The sequence below is a fragment of the Haliotis rubra genome, unplaced genomic scaffold, assembly GCF_003918875.1.
Source record: "Haliotis rubra isolate DU_JTF1 unplaced genomic scaffold, ASM391887v1 Scf461, whole genome shotgun sequence".
NCBI lineage: Eukaryota > Metazoa > Mollusca > Gastropoda > Lepetellida > Haliotidae > Haliotis > Haliotis rubra.
In genome coordinates, this window is record NW_025767148.1 from 333,399 (window position 1) to 361,131 (window position 27,733).

The 27,733-nt window shown below is 40.6% G+C and overlaps 2 protein-coding genes across 4 annotated transcripts in view; one reads left to right on the top strand and one right to left on the bottom strand.

Moving 5' to 3' along the window:
- LOC124290308 (cartilage matrix protein-like) overlaps positions 1–1,766 on the top strand; it is a 57,717-nt gene extending 55,951 nt beyond the window's left edge. For all 3 annotated transcript variants that reach the window (XM_046727020.1, XM_046727021.1, XM_046727022.1), the window contains one exon: positions 875–1,766. In XM_046727020.1, the coding sequence (XP_046582976.1) occupies positions 875–882 (8 nt within the window). In that variant the 3' untranslated portion in view covers positions 883–1,766. The remainder of the gene's footprint in view (positions 1–874) is intronic.
- A 16,355-nt stretch (positions 1,767–18,121) lies between these two features.
- Positions 18,122–27,733, bottom strand: part of LOC124290312 (eukaryotic translation initiation factor 3 subunit C-like) — a 46,026-nt gene continuing 36,414 nt past the window's right edge. Inside the window, 7 exon segments of the mRNA XM_046727026.1 lie at positions 18,122–18,696; positions 19,956–19,991; positions 21,622–21,663; positions 22,943–22,978; positions 24,304–24,342; positions 25,219–25,257; positions 25,937–25,975. Coding sequence (XP_046582982.1) covers positions 18,665–18,696; positions 19,956–19,991; positions 21,622–21,663; positions 22,943–22,978; positions 24,304–24,342; positions 25,219–25,257; positions 25,937–25,975 — 263 coding nt within the window. The 3' untranslated portion in view covers positions 18,122–18,664.

The window sequence follows — 27,733 nt, forward strand, 5'->3', positions numbered from 1 at the left end:
CTGGGATGCGATCATTGAAGCAGTCATATATGAACTAGGTCATTGGAGCAGTCGCCTAAGAACTGGGATGCAATCACTGCAGCAGGCATGTATGAAACAGGGTGCATGTCATTGGAGCGGTCGTAAAAATACCAGGTTCTGTGCTACTGGCGCAGTCGTCTAAGAGTGAGTGAGTTTAGGTTTACGCCGCACTCAGCAATATTCCAGCTATATGGCAGCGGTCTGTAAAAAATTGAGTCTGGACCAGACAATCCAGTGATCAACAGCATGAGCATCGATCTGCGCAATTGGGAACATATGACATGTGTCAACCAAGCCAGCAAGCCTGACCACCCGATCCCGTTAGTCGCCTCTTACGACAAGCATGGGTTACTGAAGATCAGTTCTATCCCGGAGCTTCACGGGTAGTTGTCTAAGAACCGGGATGTATGCTATAGAAGCAGAGTACAAGATGTAATTACAGCGCTCGTATAAGGATGCTTTCATTGTCGCAGACTAATGAAGACTAGGGGACATTTACTGAAGCTTAGAGAAGTTAGAGAGCACGACTTGGGGCCAAGTGGTAATTGTTAAGGATATTAAATTGTTAAATATAATAATTCAAATAGATATATTCCGTATCCTTTATCTCTACTGTTGTATGTATATATACTCATGGAAACGAACAAGGGAACACATGAAAGTACAAGTGTTCCTTTATTCTTTTCCAGATTTCTTCACAGGGTATGTATTGCACTGCTGGTGAAATTCTGGAAATATATAAAACATAAAGGAACACTTGTACTTTCATGTGGTCCCTTATTCGTGTCCATTAGTATATGTGTGTTGTGCCAACCGTCACACGTCCTCTAATGTATTGACCCTTACCTTACAGAATTATAGTGGCCCGTATGTGACCTGTCCACCACGTCCGGAGCACAGGGACCAGCCATGGCTAGAATGGACATTTAGCGCTCAGATCTTCTAGGAAATCCAAAGATTGGAAAAAACGAAAAACTGCTTCGATGGAGATTTCCAAATTCCACTTCTCTTCACATTGTGATACTTCCGAGTCTGAGTTGGCCATCAAACACACAGAAGTGTATGATGAGCCAGTACATATACCATTAAACGTCCAATCCTCTACGTTAGCGCTAAAAGGGATGCCGTGCAATATAAGACAGTCAGTGCCGAAAGTCAGATTGTTCAGATCATATGATTGGCTGCATCTGGTGGACTGACGGGAGTGATCTAACACGTGCCTGCTCTCGGCCAATCAGCACAGAGAACATTGTGACTAGGCAACACTCATCCGGTGTAACCTTGGTCTATGAACCCGTACTGCTTCTGACAAATACCCAAGGGTCTTTTCAATGACCTGGAATGAGTGGAGCGTAAATGTGTGAGTGAGTGTGAGTCCTGGTTCGAATCCTGATACTACATGCTGTTGATGCTTTCTACTGCTGCATGCAGACTTTTTACTGCTGCATGCAAAATTCATTTTTCTGCTGCATGCAGATGATTTATTCTGCTGCATGTAGAGGGTTTTATTCTGCTGCACAGATGGGTTACTTGTTTGCAAATATGACTTGTTACCTGCGTGACATCAGTCACATAATTTGTAAATTGTTGAGAAAATGTATATACGTTGACTAATGTGTATATATGTATATTACTGTAAATATTAAAGTTAAATGTTCGGCTACAATAAACAATGTTGCTATCTCACAGTTATATTTCAAAAGTAAGTTGCGAGTAGAGACAAAATTAAATTATATTACACTTAATCGGTTTTGTGTAGTCTATCCTGATGCGCATGGTCAACACCCCAATGGTCTTCATATGATAGTGTCAAATGAGCCAGACATAGGCTTTACACAATGTCATTGTAAGTAAGGACATTTCTAAGTGTGTTTAAAAACAGAATATACATATGTTGCCACGCCTTTTTCGTCTGAAATAAATTATTGATTACAAATGAGACATTTCAAACCTAGGACAGATAATCGGGGACTTTCAAGGCTTTTCTAAAACTGTTTTTGCCGTATGAAATTTATAAATGGCCACGAATTCAATATCAGTGAACTACAGATAATGACGACCTTTTGATCTACAGATTCAGCTACTTTTTCACGTGACGTATGCATGCGCATTCATATTTCAATTTTTTAAAATGAAAATAAGCATTATTTAATAAAGCACAACGATACGGAAAAGGTAGTTTTTGAACCAATGTCGTGATGTTGCATTGTAATTGAGGTTACCAAAATATTTCAATTATTTGGGATGATACATTTTTACAAGGAACCGTAAAAGAAATTGTAGCTGCTCAACATCTGCTGTGTGGTTATCACAGTAACAATAAGGAATGAACATTTTGGTTCACCTATTGTTGATTACCTGGTTCCAATATGTGTAAGCATAGTATGTGTTAAGTAAATTGTCCAAATTTACACAGCGAAACACATAAACATATGACCCACAACAGGTACCTGAAAAATACATTGTTGGAATATACGCTGCGACATACATATATCACCATCTCTAGAGGTAAGTGCATGCATTAAAAGGTGCCACTTCCACCCAGGATATAATAACAATAAGAGTCCATTTGTAATGCGCTAAACTCCACACCAGAAGGTATGCTCATAGCGCTACAAATTTGACGTTCACTGGTCATAGTATTTTTTGAAGAGCAAGGTCTTTAGGTCTGACATGAAACCATCATGACTTGGTGCTCTTTTCAGCTCTTCTGGAAGAGAATTCCAGAGGATTGCAGCTTCGGTGGCAAGGTCTTTAGGTCTGACTTGAAACCATCAAGACTTGGAGCTCTTTTCAGCTCTTCTGGAAGAGAATTCCAGAGGATTGCAGCTTCGGTGGCAATGTCTTTAGGTCCGACTTGAAACCATCAAGACTTGGAGCTCTTTTCAGCTCTTCTGGAAGAGAATTCCAGAGGACTGCAGCTTCGGTGGGAAATCGTCTGTAGCCAAATTAAGTCGCCACTTAGGGGCATTACAGAGAAACTGAGTTACGGATCTTAATGTTCAGGGCCCCGTTCCTCAAAGCAATTGTAACACTACAATAGTTGAAAATCACTACAATCCTATTGTACCTTTAACTTACAATCACTCCACCGTTACTCAAAGCAATTGTAAGTTACAATAGTTGTAAGTTACAATCACTGCCGTGAGTTGCTTATGACCGTCTGTAACTTACTTACGATCGATTGTTGTGTATGAACAAGATGGCAGTGTTTGTTGTAATTCATAAACAAACGAGACAGAAATTTGGCCCTGAGAGAATATTTCGAGACCGTTGTCGTTTCTTAATGTTTACAATGGCGCTGAAATATTTTCAGGGTACGGAATGACGAGGGCTTCCATTCTGAAACTTGTAAACATGCTAGAACCTGGGGTATCCTCGGACACCCAGTGTTTACATGCACTATCCGTAGAAAGCAAGGTTTTAATTACTTTGCGATATCTTGCTAAGGGTGGATTATTTTTCGTTTGCTTGAAAGGGAAGCAACTCTCACCAACTGGAAGTAATGTAAACCCATTATTTCTAACTTTCGCCCAGAAGATCACGATTGTAAAATTGCGATCGAGAGAATTACAATAGCGATACTTACAATTCCCTTACAATAGCTTTGAGGAACGACAATATATTGATCGTAGGGCTTACAACTGATTGTAGCTACGATCGCTTTGAGGAACGGGGACCTGGTTAGGTGATATGACCCAAAACAAGTACCTATAAAATGCATTGTTCGAATATACGCTGCAACATATGTACAACGCCAAAGATAGAGGCGCAAACACCTGATAAATCAGTTTGAAAGTGATAACCGAGTGTCCTTTACACCCAGGGGATAATGAGCACCGGTGACCCATAACACCCATTACGTCGTGCAACCCAGTAAATGTATACTTGAACCTTACCCAAGCCAATCAGATGTAGAACAGGTTGTGTCATAAGGAAAGGTTCACGTACAATATCAGATTATCTCCCCTGAGTGAGAAAGTCGGGCAGTGTTTGTTGTCTGAGAGGTTTTAAGAATAATAACATGTTTCTGCATTAACCAGGGTCAATATATTGCCCAGATGTATGTGTAAGGTGTAAAGATACCAAGTTAGCAAAATGGGCATTTCTACAGAAGTTTGGAGAGCACGGATTGGATGTTTCGTTCAACCTGCCTCACACGGTGGGGGACGAGGCGTCAGCCATTACAATGGATCAACGACATGGAGCAGTGGACTTGAGCTCAGGTACAGAATTTTTGTTACCATGTGTGTGCTGCTCAGTATTGTATGTGTTGGAAACACAGTTTGTCAGATATGCTCTGCTGATATAAGCACCGTTTTTATCAGACTTGTGTGTACTGAATATGCCCATTGTAGTAACCCCGAAAATATGAGACAACAAGTGGGTAACATTCTGCAATTGTCAGTGTGGACCAGTCATGTTGCATTATGTGGAGATGTTGAACTCAACCCAGGGCCTACAGGTGAAGAAAGAGTTATGGTTATTCAAAAGGAAATATTATCAGAATTAAAATCATTTAAGACTGACATGAAGAAAGAAATAGATGAACTAAAGATGGAGACACGGAGAATTAATACGACCCTGGCTGAGGTGCAACGAGATATGAACAATATTCAGCATCAGCAGGACATAATACAATGTGACATTGTTGAAGTTGCTAACCGCCTAGATCACCTGGAAGACGTAACCGAGTTGTTAAACCCCGACAATAGAACAGGCCTACTACAGCAGATTGACGCGCTTACTAGTGAAATCGACAGACAGGAGCAGTACAGCAGAAGAAATAACGCGATCATCTACGGTATGTCAGAGAAGGAGAACGAGACTTCTCTCGTATGTAAGAAGTATGTTTGCGATATACTCAACGACACAGCCGGAGAAGAGGACTCACCACTGACACCTGATACTATCGTAGCAGCACATCGCCTGGGCCCAACAGGTAAAAGATCACCTAGACCCATGATAGTGAAGTTTATGTACCCAGAAGATAAGTCATGGGCGGTCAGTCTGAGACATAAACTGAAATGTATTGGGTATGGGATCTCTAACGACCTTACAAAGAAACAGAGAGAAACTTTACAGAAACTGAAAAGTGAAAACAAATTCGGTTATTATAAGAACGGCAAGCTTATCATCAAGGACGCTGATGAATCGTCTGCTAGCCAGTCAGACAGACAGAGCGATACCAAAACTCGCCCTCGACTACGAGCCCATAGGAAGGGTGGGCAGAATGATAACAGATAGGGGCGTGGCCCCGCCCAGGCGGAATCTTGTATTAGTTTCCTTTTTTTGGAACATTAATGGACTGTATTCTAAGGTGTGTGATAATGTCTTCTTATCCTTCCTAGCACACCATGACATTGTGGGGCTCACTGAGACCTGGCATGATCATACTTCTCTTGAAGATGATTTCCCTGAGTATGTGCGTTATAGTGTTCCAGCAGTGAAACTATCTAATGCAGGAAGACTATCAGGCGGCATTCTAGTGTTAGTTAGAAGGAGTATACAGAAGTTCATTAAGTTACACAAATGTACTGAGAATGCAATTTTTTATTGTGTTTGACAAAGCTATGCTCTCTACAAATAAGGATATACTTATGGCTTGTGTGTATATACACCCAGAAAGTTCTCCATGGTATAACAACAAGCCCACTAAGTGCGGTATACGTATTTTACAAGAATCATTACTTGACATAATTCAAGAGCTTGGCAATGTAGATGTACTACTAGGTGGGGATTTTAATGCAAGAACAGGTATAGAGTTGGATTACATTCTACATGATATTTCGAGTCATGTTGGTTTAGACCATTGCTCATATATACACGATACCAGTAATATATCACGTCATTCGCGTGACATGGTGATAAACAAATACGGGCGTTCATTGCTACAGCTCTGTATATACTTCAATCTCATTATCATGAATGGAAGATGTGGTTCAGATGCAGGTGTTGGTAAATATACTTTTGTTTCAGCAGTGGGTACAAGTGTCATTGACTTTATCATCACTTCAAGTTCTTTATTCACATTGTGTCACGAATTCGATGTCGTTACGAGGTCTGAGTCTGATCATTTACCTGTACGATGTACGTTTCAGTCACGTGGCATACACGCCACTCTACGCGAGGATGGTAATGTAACACAGGATGCACTCGGCGAGGGTGCGAAGTTTAGATTTAAGTGGGATGTGGACAAGGTCGGCCAATTCAGGGAGAATTTACTTTCACCTGATATATCTAGATTGCTTGAAAGCTTTTGTGATAACGTTCTTTCGGATATTAACAACGCAGTAACATTTCTTACAAATGCAATATGTCAAGCTGCACAGTGTATGAAACGCAAACATGGCATAAATAGACGAAATTCACAACCTTGGTTTGATAAAGAGTGCACATTTCTAAGACATGAGAAAGACAGACTTCTGGGGTGTTTTAGGCATTTTAATGATGGAGCATCGCTACGAAAGTATGTACTCGCCAGAAACAAGTACAATTGTACTTTAAGATCTAAAAAAAGAAATTACTACGGATCTGTAAAAGATAAATTACTTACAAATCTGAATAACTCAAAATTGTTCTGGAACACCATGTGCAGGCTTTCTTCATCTAAGAATTCTATTCCCAACATAACAATGGACTCGTGGTATACACATTTCAAAAACATATTTCAACATACGGATACATTTAATGTCGATTTACATTCTATCGATCATGATATTGAAGAGAAGATAGATCAAGACAGCCCTAGTATACTTGACGCTCCTATTACAAGAGATGAGATCTGTGCAGCGATTAAAGAACTAAAATCATCCAAGAGTGCTGGGCCTGATCATATCATATCAGAATTTTTTAAGTCCTCACAGGATATTTTAGTTCCCTATATTCAGTTGCTATTCAATGTTCTGTTTGATCGAGCGTATTTTCCAGAATCGTGGTGTATGGGTCTTATTGTACCTATACATAAAAAAGGGGACTCTAGTGTAGTTAACAATTACAGAGGTATATCAATTACAAGTATCTTCAGCAAGCTGTACATACATATTCTGAATAATAGACTAACATTTTGGTGCTCTTGCTATGAAAAAATCGTTGAATCGCAAGCGGGGTTTCGCAAAGGTTACAGTACTATTGATAACATTTTTATCCTACAGTCCATTATTGAACGCTATCTCTCAAAAAAGAGAGGTAAAGTGTATGCATGTTTCATAGACTTTTCCAAAGCCTTCGACTTCGTGAATAGGACAAAACTGTGGAATATTTTAAGGCTAAGAGGAGTAAGCAGCAAAATGCTTAAATCAATCCAAGCCCTCTATGCAAGTGTTAAAGCGTGTGTCAAATTCAAAAATAATTTATCAACATGTTTTGATTGTCCATTGGGTCTACGACAAGGGTGTATCCTAAGCCCTCTTCTTTTTTCTATTCTTATCAATGAACTAGCTTATGAAATCGAAGCATGTTGCGTACCAGGAATTCAGCTTCATCCTGAACTTGTACAGTTATTTCTTCTTTTATTTGCTGATGATGTTGTGTTTATCTCTGATACAGTGTTTGGTTTACAGAAAAGACTTGATGTCCTAAAGATATTTTGTTCTGAGAATTGTTTGACGGTAAATATGGAAAAAACAAAGGTAATAGTCTTTAAGAAAGGTGGAAGACTGTCGAAGTATGAAAAATGGTTCTATAATGGTGTACAAATAGAATGTGTTTCCTGGTACAAATATCTAGGTATTTTATTCAGTAGGTCATTAGTATGGACCAAACACATAGAAAATGTATGTCTGCAGGCTAAGCAAGTTTTATTTGGTATTTTTAGATCACTGTCAATGTTTAAGCCATTACCTTTTCACTTGTTCTTTAAGATTTTCGACACCAAAGTTTGTCCAATTTTATTATACGGAGCAGAAATATGGGGACTGAATGTTGTTAACGAAATAGAAGTTATACATGTAGCAGCTTGTAAACGATTTCTAGGAATTAAATCCTCTGTTTCAGCGCATGTTGTGCGAGGCGAATGTGGAAGATATCCATTGTATATTTATACCATCAACAGGTCTATCAAATATTGGTGTAAAATATTGAAAATGTCAAATGAGCGATATGTAAAGAAATGTTATAACATGCTTGTACAAATGGAAAGTAATGGTTGCAGGAGCTGGGCATCTAGGATAAAGCATATATTAGAAGTCTATGGATTTGGATTTGTTTGGCAAGAACAGATGGTTCGAAGTGAAACGCTATTTTTAAATGAATTTCTTGGTAGACTCAAAGTTTCGTATCAACAGGACTGGCATTCTGCACTAATAAAAGGCACAAAAACATTTGGATACACGTTGTTTAAACCTATGTTCGGTGTTGAATCTTATATCTTCATAGTAAGCTATTTTAAACAAAGACGTGCGCTTGCTCAGTTTAGATCGGGGTCTCATAAACTACGAATAGAAACTGGCAGGTATATTGGTGAGGCTAGAAATGACAGATTATGTAATATCTGTAAATTGCCATATATAGAAGATGAATATCACTTCTTACTTATTTGTAATAAATATCAAGTATTGCGACGACTGTATATACCTTTACACTTTTATGAATATCCAACAATCCAAAAATTTAATACGCTTCTGCAATCATCAAATGCAAGCATCTTAAAACATTTATCGGCATATATATATCAAGCTATGTTACTGAGACAGTCCTCATTATAACATATTTTCTCACTCTGTAATTCTCAAAGTGTAACCTGGGCCTATGGCCTATATTACTTTTCTGAAATAAACCACCAATCACTCTAAAGAACAAGGGCGCTTCGCAGGGTTTGTACAGTTCTGAAGATGGGTGATTCTAAATGCAATTCCTGGGTGTTAACGTGTATCTACGTCATCAGTGGTTGCAACTGCCATGACAGAATTGTGTCTGTCATAAACAGACTGGACCAGTTCCAGGACGATCTGCTTGATAACAAGGTGAATATGCTCCGTGTGGAGAAGAGGGTACTTGACATTATCGACGTCGTGAAGACAGAATTGAGAGCTGAAATGAAGGAAAACATACGGGAGCAAGTGAGAAACGCCATGACTGAGATTCTGCAAAGCGATTCTCTTCAAGACATGGTGAAGAGTGAGGTTGTCACTGAATTGAGGCATCTGAAACATGAGCACCATCAGATGAAGAGACAGCTGCATCATGTCTCACGATCTCTCAAAGACTTTCAGGACCAGACGGATGCGTTTCACGAATCTGTCCTTGAAAAGACAGATGTTTGGAATCGACACAACAAAAGTGATACCTGTGCCAAAGACAAACACAGACTGAAAATAGAACTACGGAAGTGCAATGCTCATGCTGCTGATCTGAAGACAGACATTGAACGATTTGAACATGGTATTAAATGAGACCTGGCAGTCCCATATTTCACAATTGCAAACAACTCTTGCTTTGCCTGCTTCTTCCAAAGAAACTCAAAATGTTACATCTACTTCCGGATCATCAGTGCTGACGGCATCAGAGACGACACCAACACCAGAGGCGGACTACAGTAGGATCTTGATTGCATCATGCTCGTCACAAACCCAATTCCGTCAACTCAACGTCTACATTATCTCTATGAGTGTCTGTCCGTATCACAACATGAGTTGGCTGACCTCTCTTGTATACATAGCAAAGACAAACAAACTTCTGATAGTATCATTCCACCTCCATGAGATAGTGTCATCTACCCTGGATACAAATCACGTGACGGTGCTGATGGAAGGGATACATGCAACAAGCATGGCAGTGGATAACGATCAGGACATTGTATTCATATCCACAGATCAACCACAAATCTCAATCGGCCGAATGTCTACACAAGGGAAAGACTTTACTACCATCATTGACTTATCTGGGTATGGGGGCACTCCAAGGCAGATAACTCTCGATGCAAGAAGAAAGAAGATATATGGGTGCAACTACCAGAAGCTGTTCACAGTGACATATGATGGCCAAGATCTGACAACATTAGCCACAGCACGTTCCTTGGTTTCTGTAACTCTGGATCAATGGTGTGTTGTATTATAACGATGACATGAAACTGATGAAGATGACCATGTCCAATAATGTGACCTCAGAGGTGACCACACTGAACGCAACACCTTACAACATGTTAGTGTACAGAGACTTCAGTGGCACTTTAGATCTACACGACCGCCTCCGTGGTGTAGTGGTTAGAGCGTCCGCCCGGAGAGCGGAAGGTCGCGGGTTCGATCCCCGACCGCGTCATACCAAAAGACGTTAAAATATGGTACTTGTTGGTCCCTGTCTGGCGCTCGGCATTAATGGGTACAACAAGGACTGGTCGGCTCGAGTCAGTATAATGTGTCTGAGTGGGGTATTCATGCTTGACTGCGGCATGGTATCTCAGTGGGCTAGCAGTATAAAACCAGCTTCAGTCTGGGCTAGTACAAGCAGCCGCACAAACACATACACACGCATGCATATCGTCATATGAGCGAAATATTCTCAAGCACGACGTTAAACCAAATTTCGACTCACCTCACCTTAGATCTACACTTTGTAGGCGCAGTTAATGTGTCCCATAACACAGAAGCATGTGGTCTACAGTATATTTGAAAGAATACTATTGTACATCTGTGTTTAATTACCTAAAATGTATAATTGATATTCAGTCAATCTGAACAGCTCATCATTCCTCATCTGACGACCACAAGAAACGGGAAACCGATATTTACAGAGAGAATTTATGTCTCAGTCGTTGATCCGGGCACCGTCATAAAGTATGTACAATTACATATCACGAGATTTTTCATTCGGTTTTTCAAACGTTGGACTGACTGACTTAGTTTGGTTTTACGCCGCTTTTAGCAATATTCCAGCAACATCACGGCGGGGGACACCAGAAATGGGCTTCACACAATGTACCCATGTGGGGATTCGAACCCGGGTCTTCGGAGTGACGAGCCAACGCTTTAACCACTAGGCTACCCCGCGGCCCTTAAACGTTGGAATAAAAGACGCCACAGAAATTGACTGTACAGAACAAAACGTGTTAATTTTCTTGGCACCTGCAAACATTATGTTAGCTCAGAAAGTTAGTAAGGTACATGTTTTGGTTCCTTGAATATAAAATTTAAAATTATGTAAAACAGCACTGTTTATGTGTAGTCAATTTCATGATTCAGATTACACGCCTGCATCAGGGATTCCGTAAATCGGATAGAAAACCCACTCTACCAAAGAACTAAACCAATGCCATTCCATTCAATATCGTCGCTTACACTAAAGAGTTCGCCTTATTTTATCTTGACAGAATTGATACAAACACAGTGTTTTGAAGCGCAAGGTAGACTGTATATAAATTAAATGATGAACATGCACCGTTAGGTTTGAAATGTAAAATGTTAAACTTGCTGGTAACCTAGATTTACATTTCAAACACAGTTGATTCAGCCCAGTTTAACATGTACATTTAGTGACTGGAGCTGGAAGTTTCTATCAATAACTAATTTTATCTAGCGATGCATTGCTATAAACGTTCTTTCCATCTTTCGTGGGGGTGGAGTAGCATTGTGACTAAAGCGTTTGCTCGTCACGCCTAAGACCCAGGTTCGATTCTCCACATGGGTACAATGTGTGAAGCCCATTTCTGATGTCCCCGCCTTGACTTTGCAGGAATATTGCTAAAAGCGGCTTTAAACTAAACTCACTCACTCATATAGATGTGTATAATTATAACCATTACACATTTAAATGCCCCTCTCTGGGGTAGCCTACTGGTCAAAGTATTTGTTTGATACACCGAAGGACCAGGATCGAGTCTCCAAATGGGTATAGTGTTTGCCGCAATCCAAACTGCACTGCAGTATTCGGAACAAAGATGCCATGTTTTCAGTGCGGACCCATGTTACCTGTCTGAATGTAAAGCTTAAAACAAACAGATAAAGCTTTCTGTTGAACCACAGCTAGTGGGCATTTACATCTTAGAATGTGTATGTCACTGCAGCAATCTAAGGTGTGTCTTATCACAGGAAGGAGGGTGTAGGTTATTGCCGCTAGCGTTAAGAAGGAGGGTGTAAGCTATTGCAGCAATTATTTAAGAAGGATAGTGTAGGATATTGCAGCAATTGTTTAAGAAGGAGGGTGCAGGTTATTGCAGCAATTGTTTAAGAACTAAGGCATATTTTATTGCAGCAATCGTTCAAGAACTAAAGTGTATCTTATCGCAGCAATTGTTTAAGAAGGAGGGTGTAGGTTATTGCAGCAATTGTTTAAGAACTAGGGCATATTTTATTGCAGCAATCGTTCAAGAACTAAGGTGTGTCTTATCGCAGCAATTGTTTAAGAAGGAGGGTGTAGGTTATTGCAGCAATTGTTTAAGAAGGTGGGTGTAGGTTATCGCAACAATTGTTTAAGAAGGAGGGTGTATGTTATTGAAGCAATTGTTTAAGAAGGAGGTTGTAGGTTATTGCAGCAATTGTTTAAGAAGGAGGGTGTATGTTATTGCTGCAATCGTTTAAGAACTAAGGCATATTTTATTGCAGCAATCGTTCAAGAACTAAAGTGTATCTTATCGCAGCAATTGTTTAAGAAGGAGGGTGTAGGTTATTGCAGCAATCGTTTAAGAACTAGGACATATTTTATTGCTGCAATCGTTCAAGAACTAAGGTGTATCTTATCGCAGCAATTGTTTAAGAAGGAGGGTGTAGGTTATCGCAGCAATTGTTTAAGAACTAAGGTGTGTCTTATCGCAGCAATTGTTTAAGAAGGAGGGTGTAGGTTATTCCAGTAATCGTTTAAGAAGGAGGGTGTATCTTATCGCAGCAATTGTTTAAGAAGGAGGGTGTATGTTATTGCAGCAATTGTTTAAGAAGGAGGGTGTAGGTTATCGCAGCAATTGTTTAAGAACTAAGGCATATTTTATTGCAGCAATCGTTCAAGAACTAAAGTGTATCTTATCGCAGTAATTGTTTAAGAAGGAGGGTGTAGGTTATTGCAGCTACCGTTAAGAAGGAGGGTGTAAGCTTTTGCAGCAATTATTTAAGAAGGATGGTGTAGGATATTGCAGCAATTGTTTAAGAAGGAGGGTGCAGGTTATTGTAGCAATTGTTTAAGAGGGAGGGTGTAGGTAATTGCAGCAATTGTTTAAGAGGGAGGGTGTAGGTTATTGCAGCAATTGTTTAAGGACTAAGGTGTATCTTATCGCAGCAATTGTTTAAGGAGGGTGTAGGTTATTGCAGCAATTGTTTAAGAACTGAGGTGTATCTTTTCGCAGCAATTGTTTAAGAGGCGGGGTGTAGGTTATTCCTGCAATGGTTCAAGAAAGTGGGTGTATGTTATTGCAGCAATCGTTTAAGAACTAAGGCATATTTTATTGCAGCAATCGTTCAAGAACTAAAGTGTATCTTATCGCAGTAATTGTTTAAGAAGGAGGGTGTAGGTTATTGCAGCAATCGTTTAAGAACTAAGGTGTGTCTTATCGCAACAATTGTTTAAGAAGGAGGGTGTAGGTTATTGCAGCTACCGTTACGAAGGAGGGTGTAAGCTATTGCAGCAATTGTTTAAGAAGGAGGGTGCAGGTTATTGCAGCAAATGTTTAAGAAGGAGGGTGTATTTTATTCCAGTAATCGTTTAAGAACTAAGGCATCTTTTATTGCAGCAATCGTTCAAGAACTAAAGTGTATCTTATCGCAGTAATTGTTTAAGAAGGAGGGTGTAGGCTATTGCAGCAATTGTTTAAGAAGGATGGTGTAGGTTATTCCAGCAATCGTTTAAGAACTAGGGCATATTTTATTGCAGCAGTCGTTCAAGAACTAAGGTGTATCTTATCGCAGCAATTGTTTAAGGAGGGTGTAGGTTATTGCAGTAATTGTTTAAGAACTAAGGTGTATCTTTTCGCAGCAATTGTTTAAGAGGCGGGGTGTAGGTTATTCCTGCAATTGTTCACGACGGTGGGTGTATCTTATTGCAGCAATCGTTTAAGAAAGAGGGGGTATCCTATTGCAGCCATTTATTAAGAAGGAGGGTGTATGTTACTCCAGCAATTGTTTAAGAACTAGGGCATATGTTATTGCAGCAATCGTTTAAGAACTAGGGCATGTGTTATTGTAGCAATCGTTTAAGAACTAGGGCATATAGTATTGCAGCAATCGTTTAAGTAGGAGGGTTTAGGTTATTGCAGCAAGCGTTTAAGACCTATTGTGTATGTTACTGCAGAAATCTTTTAAGAACTGGAGTTATGATATGGCAACAAAAGCGATATACTTGTATTGCTCAATCAAGCTCGTACCATGTTACACATGGACCTATACATTTATCGAATACATATTATCAAAGTTCAGATAACCGACGACCCATGTACTTACAGACTAAACGTATTCTTCACACGTATGTATGCTCATTTTAAACTGTTTGATACCCATTCATGAAATACTGATCAATTTTTGATACCTTTTTAAGATAACCAGTATTTAAAACAGTCTCAGGACACCTCTTCATCTTGATCCAAGGCCATGACTTCGCATCGTAGTTAAGGTTGGTTAATTAGTTTGGGCAACAAATGCTGACGAGTAAACGTCAAAGAAATTGAAATTCAACTACTGTGAAGTCACTTTTTGTAGGGTGGTGTTGTTATAATTGTGTAAGATGTGGAGCAAGTATGGCTGACCTTATTTTCTTTAAGAGGACCACTTGATGTTTGCCAACTTCCAATCTATGTCAGTAAAGTACCTGTAAAATACATTGTTTGAGTATACGCTGCACGATGCATAGATCACCAGTGATAGGGGCATACACTTGCTAAACCAGTTTAAAACTGATATCCGAGCGTTCTTTACACCCCTGAGTGCACCCTGAGTCACTCGCAACACTGATTACATCGTGATAACCTAGTAAATGTACATATGAACGTTACACCAGCGAAGGAGTAGCAGAAAACGTGGTATCACACAGAGGGATACACGAACACTTCATTCTAACGGACAAGAGCAGCTGACTGAACAGTTGTAAAGATGGATGAAGTAAAACTCTGGGCACTGGCATTGACGTGTATCTACGTCATCAGTGGTTGTAACTGCCATGACAGAATTGTGTCTGTCATAAACAGGCTGGACCAGTTCCAGGACGATCTGCTTGATAACAAGGTGAATATGCTCCGTGTGGAGACGAGGGTACTTGACATTATCGACGTCGTGAAGACAGAATTGAGAGCTGAAATGAAGGAAAACATATGGGAGCAAGTGAGAAACGCCATGACTGAGATTCTGCAAAGCGATTCTCTTCAAGACATGGTGAAGAGTGAGGTTGTCACTGAATTGAGGCATCTGAAACATGAGCACCATCAGATGAAGAGACAGCTGCATCATGTCTCACGATCTCTCAAAGACTTTCAAGACCAGACGGGTGCGTTTCACGAATCTGTCCTTGAAAAGACAGATGTTTGGAAACGACACAACAAAAGTGATATCTGTATCAGAGACAAACGCAGACTGGAAATAGAACTACGGAAGTTCAATGCTTATGCTGCTGATCTGAAGACAGACATTGAACGATTTGAACATCGTATTAAATGAGACCTGGCAGTCCCATATTTCACAATTGCAAACAACTCTTGCTTTGCCTGCTTCTTCCAAAGAAACTCAAAATGTTACATCTTCTTCCGGATCACCAGTGTTGACGGCATCAGAGACAAACGCAGATTGAAAATAAAACTACGGATGTCCAAGGTTCATGCTTCTGGTCTCAAGACAGACATTGAACGAATATTAAATGAGACTTCTCATTCCCAAATTTCACAACTGAACACAACTCTTGCTGTGCCTGCAACCCAAACCTTTACCTCTCCATCCAGGTCGCCAGTGTTGACAACATCAGAGACGACACCAACACCAACGGAGAAGAGCATCAGGATCTTGATTCTGCTGTCCACGTCACGAGCCCAGCACCGGTTCCGCCAACTCAACATCCACACCAACTCTCTGAGTGCATATCCGTATCACAACATGAAGAGAGTGACCTCTCTTGCCTACACAGCAAAGACAAAGAGTCTTCTGATAGGATTATACGAACCTACTAAGATAGTATCATCTTCCCTGGATACAAATCACGTGACGGAATTGGTGGACGGTGTTTTTTCAACAGTCATGGCAGTGGATGAAAGGCGGGACTCCGTATTTATAGTCAGAAAGCAACCACAATACTCTCTGTGTCGCATGCCAACACTAGGGGGGTACTTCACTACCATCAAATATTTATCGTACGGGATCATTCCAAGGCAGATAACTCTTGATACCAGAAGAAAAAGGATATATGGGTGTACTGACTGACTGACTGAGTTCAGTTTTACGCCGCTTTTAGCAATATACCAGCAATATCACGGCAGGGGACACCAGAAATGGGCTTAACACATTGTGCCCATGTGGGGAATCGAACACGGGTCTTCGGCGTGACGAGCCAACTCTTTAACCACTAGGCTACCCCACCGCCCCTATATGTGTGTAACAAAGCGAGGCTGTTCATGATGACATATGATGGCCAAGGTCTGGCAACTTTAGCAAGAGGAAGAATATATGCAGTAACCCTGGATCAGGCAGCTGGTGTGTTGTATTATAACGATGAGGAGACGCTTAATAAGATAACACTGTCCAGTAATGCGAGTACAGAGGTGACCACACTGACCGCATGGCCCGGGAACATGATACTGTACTGAGGTATCATCTACTACGGTGGTGTCTTTTCTCCTCTTGTAGGAACAGTTAATGTTACCAATAACACTGGAGCATATACTCTCCGGACAATGAAGGATGTTCGTGTCCATCACCTGTGTTTGATTCCCTGAAATCTATAATGGACATACTACAAGGAATTTGGAAATTTCTGACTGGCCAGTCGGAGCTGATTTGATAACAACGAATTGAAACAAAGTTTTAGGGACTTTCCTTCTCCATCATTGTTGGTATGCACTGTACAGCTATATTCTCATCAAAATGAAGAATCGTGACTTTCAAAGTTTAATAAAAAGACGTGATCTAAAGAACTAAAGGTCATGGCACTATGGGAAGGGGATAAGCATAGAGATGTCCCATACAGTATATCTGGTTAGAAGTTGTGGAAGTCTCTGTGGTGGTGTGTGGACGTTCTGGCGCTGTGGAAACTCCTGACAAACACATGCAATATATGGTCTGGCGTTGTGCTGGAACAGTGCATCCTTGATGTTCGTGTGTGGAATGGCATGTTGCTGCTGGATCACGTCTTGATATATAATGCCTGTCAAGTGCACCTGTCAGATGTACAAGAGCCGTCCTACCACCATAGTGATCACACCATTACGTTGTCACCTCCAAAATGATCGACTGGTATAAGGAGAGAGGGTCTGTTCTGACTCGAGGATGTATTCTGGTGCACAGAAAGAGGGTCTGTTCTGATTTTTTAATGTGTCCTGGTACATGGAGAGAGGCTCTGTTCTGGCTGTAGAATGTGTTCTGGAGCACGGAGAGAGGGTCTGGTACATGGAGAGTGTCTGTTCTGACTCTAGGATCTGTTCTGGTGCACGGAAAGAGGGTCTGTTTTGACTCTAGGATCTGTTCTGGTGCACGGAAAGAAGAGGGAGGCTCTGTTCTGACTTAGAATGTGACTCTAGGATCTGTTCTGGTGCTGTTCTGACGGAAGAGGGTCTGTTTGACTGACTCTAGGATCTGTTCTGGTGCTGGTGCACGGAAAGAGGGTCTGTTCTGAGGGTTTGTTTTGACTCGAGGATGTATTCTGGTGCACAGAAAGAGGGTCTGTTCTTTTTAATGTGTCCTGGTACATGGAGAGAGGCTCTGTTTCTGGCTGTAGAATGTGTTCTGGAGCACGGAGAGAGGGTCTGGTACATGGAGAGTGTCTGTTCTGGCTCTAGGATCTGTTCTGGTGCACGGAAAGAGGGTCTGCTCTGACTCTAGGTGGTGTTCCGGTGCACGGAAAGAGGGTCTGTTCTGACTGTAGAACATTTTATTCTGGTACACAAAGAGTGGGTCTGACTCCAGAACATTCTGGTACACAGAGATTGGCTCTGTTCCATAAGAAGGTTACCCATCCACCTTACTAATAAGTATCACACAAAATTCCTTGATAGCTTTACAATAGTTTATTAGTATGTTTCATATTACACCTTACTTGCCTTTAACTTGATTTTTGCACATCCAAAACAGACAGGATGAGATAACTGAATCATTGTACACAATGTACAAACTGTGATTACATGATACATCTAACAATAGCAACATGTCATAAAAAGCTGACAGAGGAGAAACACATGTGGAATTTGATTTTACAATTGTCTTCATAAACATAAAAATCATAGGTAGATATTGTTCTCAATCTTAAGATCATAAAAATCTTCCTCCATCCGATGACAATCAGGAAACATCAAAGGACTTGAATATAACTGTTAACCCTAAATCCAGGCGGACTGGTTACTGACATACCAACAACCATGATTGTTTCCCCATGTCAGTGTCTTTATAAATAGTCAGTTGGACAACTGAGGCAAGATGTTGAAGAGACCAAGTCTGTGCAACTGTTCTTGCCCCAAGATTGCAACACAAGGAACATTGTGCAGACAGCAGCACACCCCATGGGATGACCACATCAAGTCCTCCACCAGAGTTCTGTCTTAGTAGGCTCTCTGTTGACGGCCCCTACGGTCTGAAAATAAGATGGAGAAATGAATGTTTGTTCAGTTTTTTGTTTGTTTTTGGTTAACGAGCATTGGTTGAGGATTAATTCTTTCACAGATCTTTAATGATAAGTGAGTGAACCTAGTTTAACACCGCTGTAAGCAACATTCCAGCAATATCACGGCGGATGACACCAGATATGGTGTAACAGGCAGCATGGCTGTATGATCCCCAGGGAGTTGAAAAAGTATCGGAAAGTACAATAGTGTCCTATGACCGGGGATAGTAATGTGAGTAGCGCTGTGAGCAGGCAATGTGCCTGGATATGAGCGCCATATAATAAGAGGACTATTACTATTACAAATTGAACCCGGGACTTCAGTGTGACGAGCAAGCTCTTAAACCACTAGGCTATCCCACCTCCCCTTCCAGATGTGAGACACACCTTCCCACAATAGACAAACAGATGTCATCAATGTGATTATACATGCCACTTGATTCTGTTGTGGTTTTTATCTGTGTTTGTTTACTGGGTTTTGTTTAATTTGAATTTGACAAGTGAAATTCATGACTCACAGCATTCTAGCATGTCTGTCGTCGTTAACACAGTCTTAGGTACTATTCAGTAAAGTGCTCTTAGCGCTAAGTTCATCACAGCTCCGATACTTTAACATGGATTACTACAGTTGTGGCACTAACACTGCTTTGCAGAACAAGCCCAGAGACTCCTTTCACGAAGCAACTCCTATTCTTTAACATGGATTACTACAGTTGTGGCACTAACACTGCTTTGCAGAACAAGCCCAGAGACTCCTTTCACGAAGCAACTCCTATTCTTTAACATGGATTACTACAGTTGTGGCACTAACACTGCTTTGCAGAACAAGCCCAGAGACTCCTTTCACGAAGCAACTCCTATTCTTTAACATGGATTACTACAGTTGTGGCACTAACACTGCTTTGCAGAACAAGCCCAGAGACTCCTTTCACGAAGCAACTCCTATTCTTTAACATGGATTACTACAGTTGTGGCACTAACACTGCTTTGCAGAACAAGCCCAGAGACTCCTTTCACGAAGCAACCTTACTAAGGTTTACTTTACCTCCCATTTGTAACATTGCACTAAGGTTACCTTAGTGACTTACGATCAACTTAGTGGTTTGTGGAAGGAGGCCCTGGACAGACTGCTTCTCTTTGCATGCCTGGCAGTAATCATACGGACTGTACTGAAAGTTTGGTGGCCAGTTTTGGTGCACAGAACAAGCGATAACAAAGCTTTGACTTACTCCAATTATTCTGTCCACGATCTCGATCCTGGCGGTCTGAAAATAACAAGAGTTTCATTTCATTACCTTTCATGTCATATCAAACTTTCCTACAAGACAAAAATGTTGTGCAGAAGTTGCCACCTGGCTGTGACTTCAACCCTAGAGGTCCGATAACATGACTGACCAGACAAAGGAAACTAGAGGTCCAGATAACAACATGACTGACTAGACAAAGGAAACTAGAGGTCCAATAACATGACTGACCAGACAAAGGAAACTAGAGGTCCAGATAACATGACTGACCAGACAAAGGAAACTAGAGGTCCAATAACATGACTGACCAGACAAAGGAAACTAGAGGTCCATAACATGACTGACCAGACAAAGGAAACTAGAAACTAGACAAAGGTCCAATAACATGACTGACCAGACAAAGGAAACTAGAGGTCCAATAACATGACTGACCAGACAAAGGAAACTAGAGGTCCACCAACATGACTGACCAGACAAAGGAAACTAGAGGTCCAATAACATGACTGACCAGACAAAGGAAACTAGAGGTCCAATAACATGACTGACTGGCCAGACAAAGGAAACTAGAGGTCCAATAACATGACTGACCAGACAAAGGAAACTAGAGGTCCAATAACATGACTGACCAGACAAAGGAAACTAGAGGTCCACCAACATGACTGACCAGACAAAGGAAACTAGAGGTCCGAAAGACTGACCAGAAAAAGGAAACTAGAGGTCCAATAACATGACTGACCAGACAAAGGAAACTAGAGGTCCAATAACATGACTGAGGTCCAGACAAAGGAAACTAGAGGTCCAATAACATGACTGACCAGACAAAGGAAACTAGAGGTCCAATAACATGACTGACCAGACAAAGGAAACTAGAGGTCCAATAACATGACTGACCAGACAAAGGAAACTAGAGGTCCAATAACATGACTGGCCAGACAAAGGAAACTAGAGGTCCAATAACATGACTGACCAGACAAAGGAAACTAGAGGTCCAATAACATGACTGACCAGACAAAAGAAACTAGAGGTCCAATAACATGACTGACCAGACAAAGGAAACTAGAGGTCCAATAACATGACTGGCCAGACAAAGGAAACTAGAGGTCCAATAACATGACTGGCCAGACAAAGGAAACTAGAGGTCCAATAACATGACTGGCCAGACAAAGGAAACTAGAGGTCCAATAACATGACTGGCCAGACAAAGGAAACTAGAGGTCTATCAACATGACTGGCCAGACAAATGGTTAAACTACAGGTCTACCAACATGACTGGCTAGACAACTGGTTAAACTACAGGTCTACCAACATGACTGGCTAGACAGCTGGTTAAACTACAGGTCTACCAACATGACTGGCTAGACAGCTGGTTCAACTACAGGTCCATCAACATGACTGGCTAGACAGCTGGGGAAACTGGCTGTACACTAACATGACTGGCCAGACAACTGGTTAAACTACAGGTCCACCAACATGACTGGCTAGACAGCTGGTTCAACTACAGGTCCACCAACATGACTGGCTAGACAGCTGGGGAAACTGGCTGTACACTAACATGACTGGCCAGACAACTGGTTAAACTACAGGTCCACCAACATGACTGGACGGAAAACAAAGGAAACTAGAGGTCTACCACAACAGAAGTAACACTTACTCCAACCACCACCTCCTTGTTTGTGATCCCCATCACGCCGATCTGTAACACAAATCAAATATTTAGTTGACACTCCTACAAATACTCAAACTATTCAAACCCATGATAACAGGTTTCTGGAACTCCGAAGGAACACAATTCTGCAAAAATAACACTGGGTGTCTCTTCACTCACAAAACACATTCGCATTCAGGACACCAATCAGTTATCAATGAATAACTGGCTTCCTGCTGAACTTTTCTAAATTTCTGTTTGTGTTTTAAGTGTTCAACAACACCTACTGAAGCCTCTTGCCAGGACTTGTCTGACAGACATCAGTCACCTCAACACAAAAGCCACTGGGTTGTGTTTCAATGGAAAATTCTTGCTCTTTTACTGTGTCAGTGTGAGACCGAATGGTGACAATTTGGGTAAGAATTGGTCTTAAGCAACCTATGCTTGTCGTAAGAGACAACTAATGGGGCTTGCTAAATTAGTTAACACATCTCATCATATCCCAGTTGCACAGATCAATGCTCATAATGTTGATCACTGGATTGTCTGATCCAGACTCAATTATTTACAGACCGCCATCACACAGCTGGATTATTGCAGAGTGTGATGTTAAACAAGAAGCAAGTGAACACTGTGAGACCAAGTACTGATTACACTAACCAGCAATCAGGGCAATGTCATCAACACAACATCAGCTAACAAATCCCTCCACCCCCACCCCCACCATATTTGAAAGAACAAATCATATGACAGTTGCTCAAAGTCCACCTTTATTTTTTTAAGACTAAGTCTAAATTGTTTCCATGGAAATCATGAAAACTATAAATGCCAAAAATATGCAAATAGCAAAAGGCACCACTTCGGGATCTGTTTCATATATCTGCCAAGTTTTGTTGAAAAATACTAAACGTTTTTTTAGTTATACTCCAGAAACGAAACCAACCCCTTCCTTTTGAAACTAAGTCCAAACCGTTTCCATGGAAACCGAGGAGAAAAAAAATGACAAAAAATTATAAATAGCAAAAGGCACCACTTTAGATTCTGTTTGATAAATCTACCAATTTTTGTTGAAAAATATTTAATGGTTTTTGAATTAGGCTCCAGAAACAAACTGATTGCGGACAGACGGACAAGGTGTCGACTATATTCCCCCGCATTACATGCCAGGGGGATAATAACAGAAGCAATCGCTAGTATTTCAGTCACTAAGCGTCGCATCAGCTTCCTGTATAAGGAAAGCCCAAAGTGATTTGTGATTGAATCAGAACAAACTAACTGAACCAGCACTGGTGGCATTTCATGCTTGAAAATGAGACATATAACTTACTCCAACCACCTTGTTTCTGATCCCCGTCTCTTCGATCTGAAACATGAAAACAACGCTCAGTTCTGGACAGGACAGAGATCGACAACACAACAGAAATCCTTTCTTTATCTACGAGGGGTGTTCAAAAAGTTGTCAGCCTAACTATATTCTCGATGTGCAATGTTTGAAAAGCTTCCATGTTATTTTGAATGAATCGTTAGCAAAGCCCTATCCAAAATTTCACATGTGTGGGTAATGTGGTTAACGAGATATTAGTCATCACAACACATTGGGGTATAATATTTCTAACAAAATTGCAGAAAATTAAAAACTATATGTCATTTGGTACCTCTTGGATAATGGTATGCCCCTCAGATATTATATAAAATATGCTCAGTATAGTAGTGGCTGACTACCCCTCATAATCAACATTCAAAGATTTGGATTGCTTGATTTATATTTAGACGGGGCTGTTTTTAAAGGACATCAACAAAACAGCTCTTTCAGTAAAGATGAAGGGAGAGTCACTTTAACAAGCGATTGTAGTTTCAAATTGCATTTTTATGCACTTTGATAACTAAGTTTGATTCTAGCAGACTTCTGCCTATCTCAAACACACAAAATGTTTCTTGCATATTTTGTTTCCTGAACTTTGTGATGCATTTATTGCAGATTTTGCATATTATTATGGGGGGGGGGGGGAAAGAAGAAAGAAGAAGAAGAAAGGGAAACCAAGATAAAAAGTCAACCAAAATGGGGATTGTGAGACTGGAACACAGCAAAATCAATTTGCTTGAGGTTGACAGATAATATTTAGAAAAATACAACATAAAACTAGCTGTATTTGTATCATTTTGTAGGTGAGGATGGCTACTTTTTGAAAGCCCCTCATATAGCTAGTGGACAAACATAACATACAGCTGTAGCAAGCATTAACTACAGGTTAAAACTGGTCTTCAGCAACCCATGCTTGTCGAAAGAGGCGACTAACAGGGTCGGGTGGTCAAACTCTGATTTGGCTGACACATGTCATCTTATCCCAACAAGCGTGGGCTGCTGAAGACCAATTCTAACCCGGATCTTCACGTGTATGTTTAACAGAACCTTAATGTCACTGATTGAGGTTCGGTTTATTCCCAATAGACAGTCTGTTTTTGGTGACCCTCCCTGATTCCCTCTTACCCTTCATGTCTATTTTATAAGTCTTATTTTGGCCCAGTTTCTCTGGAATTCCCTTGTAGTAAACAATTGACAAAGAACCAACGCATGATCCTCGACACAACACTGCAGCTTGTAAACATTCAGCAATGGAGGAGGACAAATGGTTTCTGAAAAACGTCATATTCACATTTCACCAACAAGTACAAAAAACTAAAACTTACTCCAACCACCTTGTTTATGATGATCCCCGTCACGCCGGTCTACAATGAGAAGAACACAGTCAGACATAGCTAAAACACATTCAAAGAGATCAATCACTTCTTTGAGGACATTTGTGATCAACATCATTATGAACTCGATGAGCTAGCACTGAACCCCTACGCATGTTGACCTCAAGATACATCATCCTTCCACAATACCATGATGGCTTCACTATATGTAATCTTATACTCATGCCCTGTACACGATGTCCTCACTATATATCTCCTACCAATGACGACCTGTACACGATGTCCTCACTATATGTCATCCAATACTTATATCCTATACACGATGTTCTCACTATATATATCAACCAACACTAATACCCTGTACACGGCGTCCTCACTATATATCATCAAAGATTTATACCCTGTACATGATGTCCTCACGATATATTATCCAAAAACCTATACCCTATACACGATGTCCTAAAGTAATATCATCCAGCACTTATACCCTGTACCCGATGTCCTCACTACATATCATCCAACACTTATACCATGTACACGATGTCCTCACTATATCATCCAATACTTATATCCTGATGTTCTCACTATATATATCAACCAACACTAATACCCTGTACTGATTTATACCCTGTACATTGTCCTCACGATATATTATCCAAAAACCTATACCCTATACACGATGTCCTAAAGTAATATCAACCAGCACTTATACCCTGTACCGATGTCCTCACTACATATCATCCAACACTTATACCATGTACAAGATGTCCTCACTACATATCACCTACCAATGATGCCCCTTTACACGATGTCCTCACTATATATCATACAATACTTATACCCTGTACATAATGTACTGTTCACATTTCACCAACAAGTACAAACAAACAACGTCCTTAAACTTACTCCAACCACCTTGTTTATGATGATCCCCGTCACGCCGGTCTACAATGAAAAGAACACACTCAGACATAGCTAAACAACATGCTGGAAATTCAAACATATCAACTCACTTCCTTCAGTTCATTTGTGGCCAACGCGAACTCAATGAGCTTGCACTGATCCCCTACCAATGATGACCTCAAGATATATCATTAAATGTCCTCACTATATATCACCTACCAATTATGCCCTGTACACGATGTCCTCACTATATATCACCCACCAATGATGCCCTGTACACGATGTCCTCACTATATATCACCCACCAATGATACCCTGTACACGATGTCCTCACTATATATCACATACCAATGATACCTGTACACGATGTCCTCACCATATGTCACCTACTAATGATGCCCTGTACACGATGTCCTCACTATATGTCACCTACCAATGATGCCCTGTACACGATGTCCTCACTATATATCACCTATCAATGATGCCCTGTACACGACGTCCTCACTATATATCACCTACCAATGATACCTGTACACGATGTCCTCACCATATGTCACCTACCAATGATGCCCTGTACACGATGTCCTCACTATATATCACCTACCAATAATACCCTGTACACGATGTCCTCACTATATATCATACAATACTTATACCCTGTACACAATGTCCTGTTCACATTTCACCAACAAGTACATACAAACAACGTCCTTAAACTTACTCCAACCACCTTGTTTATGATGATCCCCGTCACGCCGGTCTACAATGAGAAGAACACACTCAGACATAGCTAAAACAACATGCTGGAACACTTCCTTCAGTACTGTTGTGGCCAACAAGCACTTGATGAGGAATCTTCTTCACCACAGCGACCTCATGATATATCATCCGTAAATGATACCCTGATGTCCTCACTATATATCATCTAATACTCATGCCCTGTACACGATGTCCTCAATATATATATATATATATATATATATATATATATATTATATATATTTATATATCCTACCAATGATGCCCTGTACATGGCGTCCTCACTATATATCACCTACCAATGATACCCTGTACATGATGTCCTCACTATATATCACCTACCAATGATACCCTGTACACGATGTCCTCACTATATATCACCTACCAATGATGCCCTGTACATGATGTCCTCACTATATATCACCTACCAATGATACCCTGTACACGATATCCTCACTGTATGTCACCTACCAATGATGCCCTGTACACGATGTCGTCACTATATATCATCCAACACTTATACCCTGTACACGATGTCCTCACTATATATCATCTACCAAGGATGCCTTAACATGATGTCCTCACCACATCTAACCCTGATCACCTAAAGCAGCATCAGGTACGAGGGATTCCCTCAGCAGTAAACAGGCAAACAGCACCTCTTTCAGCAAATGAATACCTCATTTATCATTTAGAATCTAAAGCATACAACACTAAACAAGTCAAGGTCAAGGTCAAGGTCACCAGTAACAAGGGACCAACCTCAACTTTGAGTGAATCAGATGAAAAAGGGTCATGGCAAAATAATACTGTGTCTTGATACAAATGCTCCTCGAGACAAAATGTTTTAAGAAAAAGTAACAAGTGAACATTTAAAACATCACTAAGATAACTAAAATCTCATTGAACGATGTCATTCAAATGATGTAAGAAGATGGGAGGCCTTGAATTACAGTAGTCTCACTCCATCCATCTTTGTGATGATAGCCATCTTGCCAGTCTACAGTCTCAGGAGCCTTAACACAGCAAACTTAACACTTTAGACCATCAAACCCGCACATGTTGAAGATGGAAAATTATAGTGATGTGTTTAGTTTTACACTGCTTTTAGCAATATTCTAGGATTATCACGACAGGGGACACCAGAAATGTGCTTCACACATTGTACTCATGTGGGGAATCGAACCCGTGTCTTTGGCGTGACAAGCGAACACTTTAACCGATAGGCTAACCCGTCGCCCCGTAAAATGAGAGACATTTGCAGAAAGGATTCCCAGGTATCTGTGACACATCTGATCATTGTAATGTGATTTACAATCTTAGATTGTCCTTAAAAACATGTCATATGTCAGCAGCTTTAATATTATGCAAATTTTATGATGCTTTTACGAACAGGTCAATATATTCTACTTCAGAAACTGACTAACAACAGCTTGTGCCAACTACATGTAAGGCCTGTCCTGGACTGTGGCCCTACTGTCAACAGTTGCACAATGGGTGGCTTGACACACTACCCATCTGGACCATCATAAGATGAACATTGTGGAAGACACCTGTTCTACAAAGTTAGAAACTAAAACCCTACAAAAGAGCACACTACAATGGACATAAGGTGCATCCTACAGAGGGGCATAACACACAGAATACTATAAAAAGGGACATTCAGGTCAGGGGCAACCTATGCTCGGGCAAACTAAACAGTGGCAACCTACACAAGGGCAATTAAAGAGGGCAACCTACTCAAGGGCAATTAATTCAG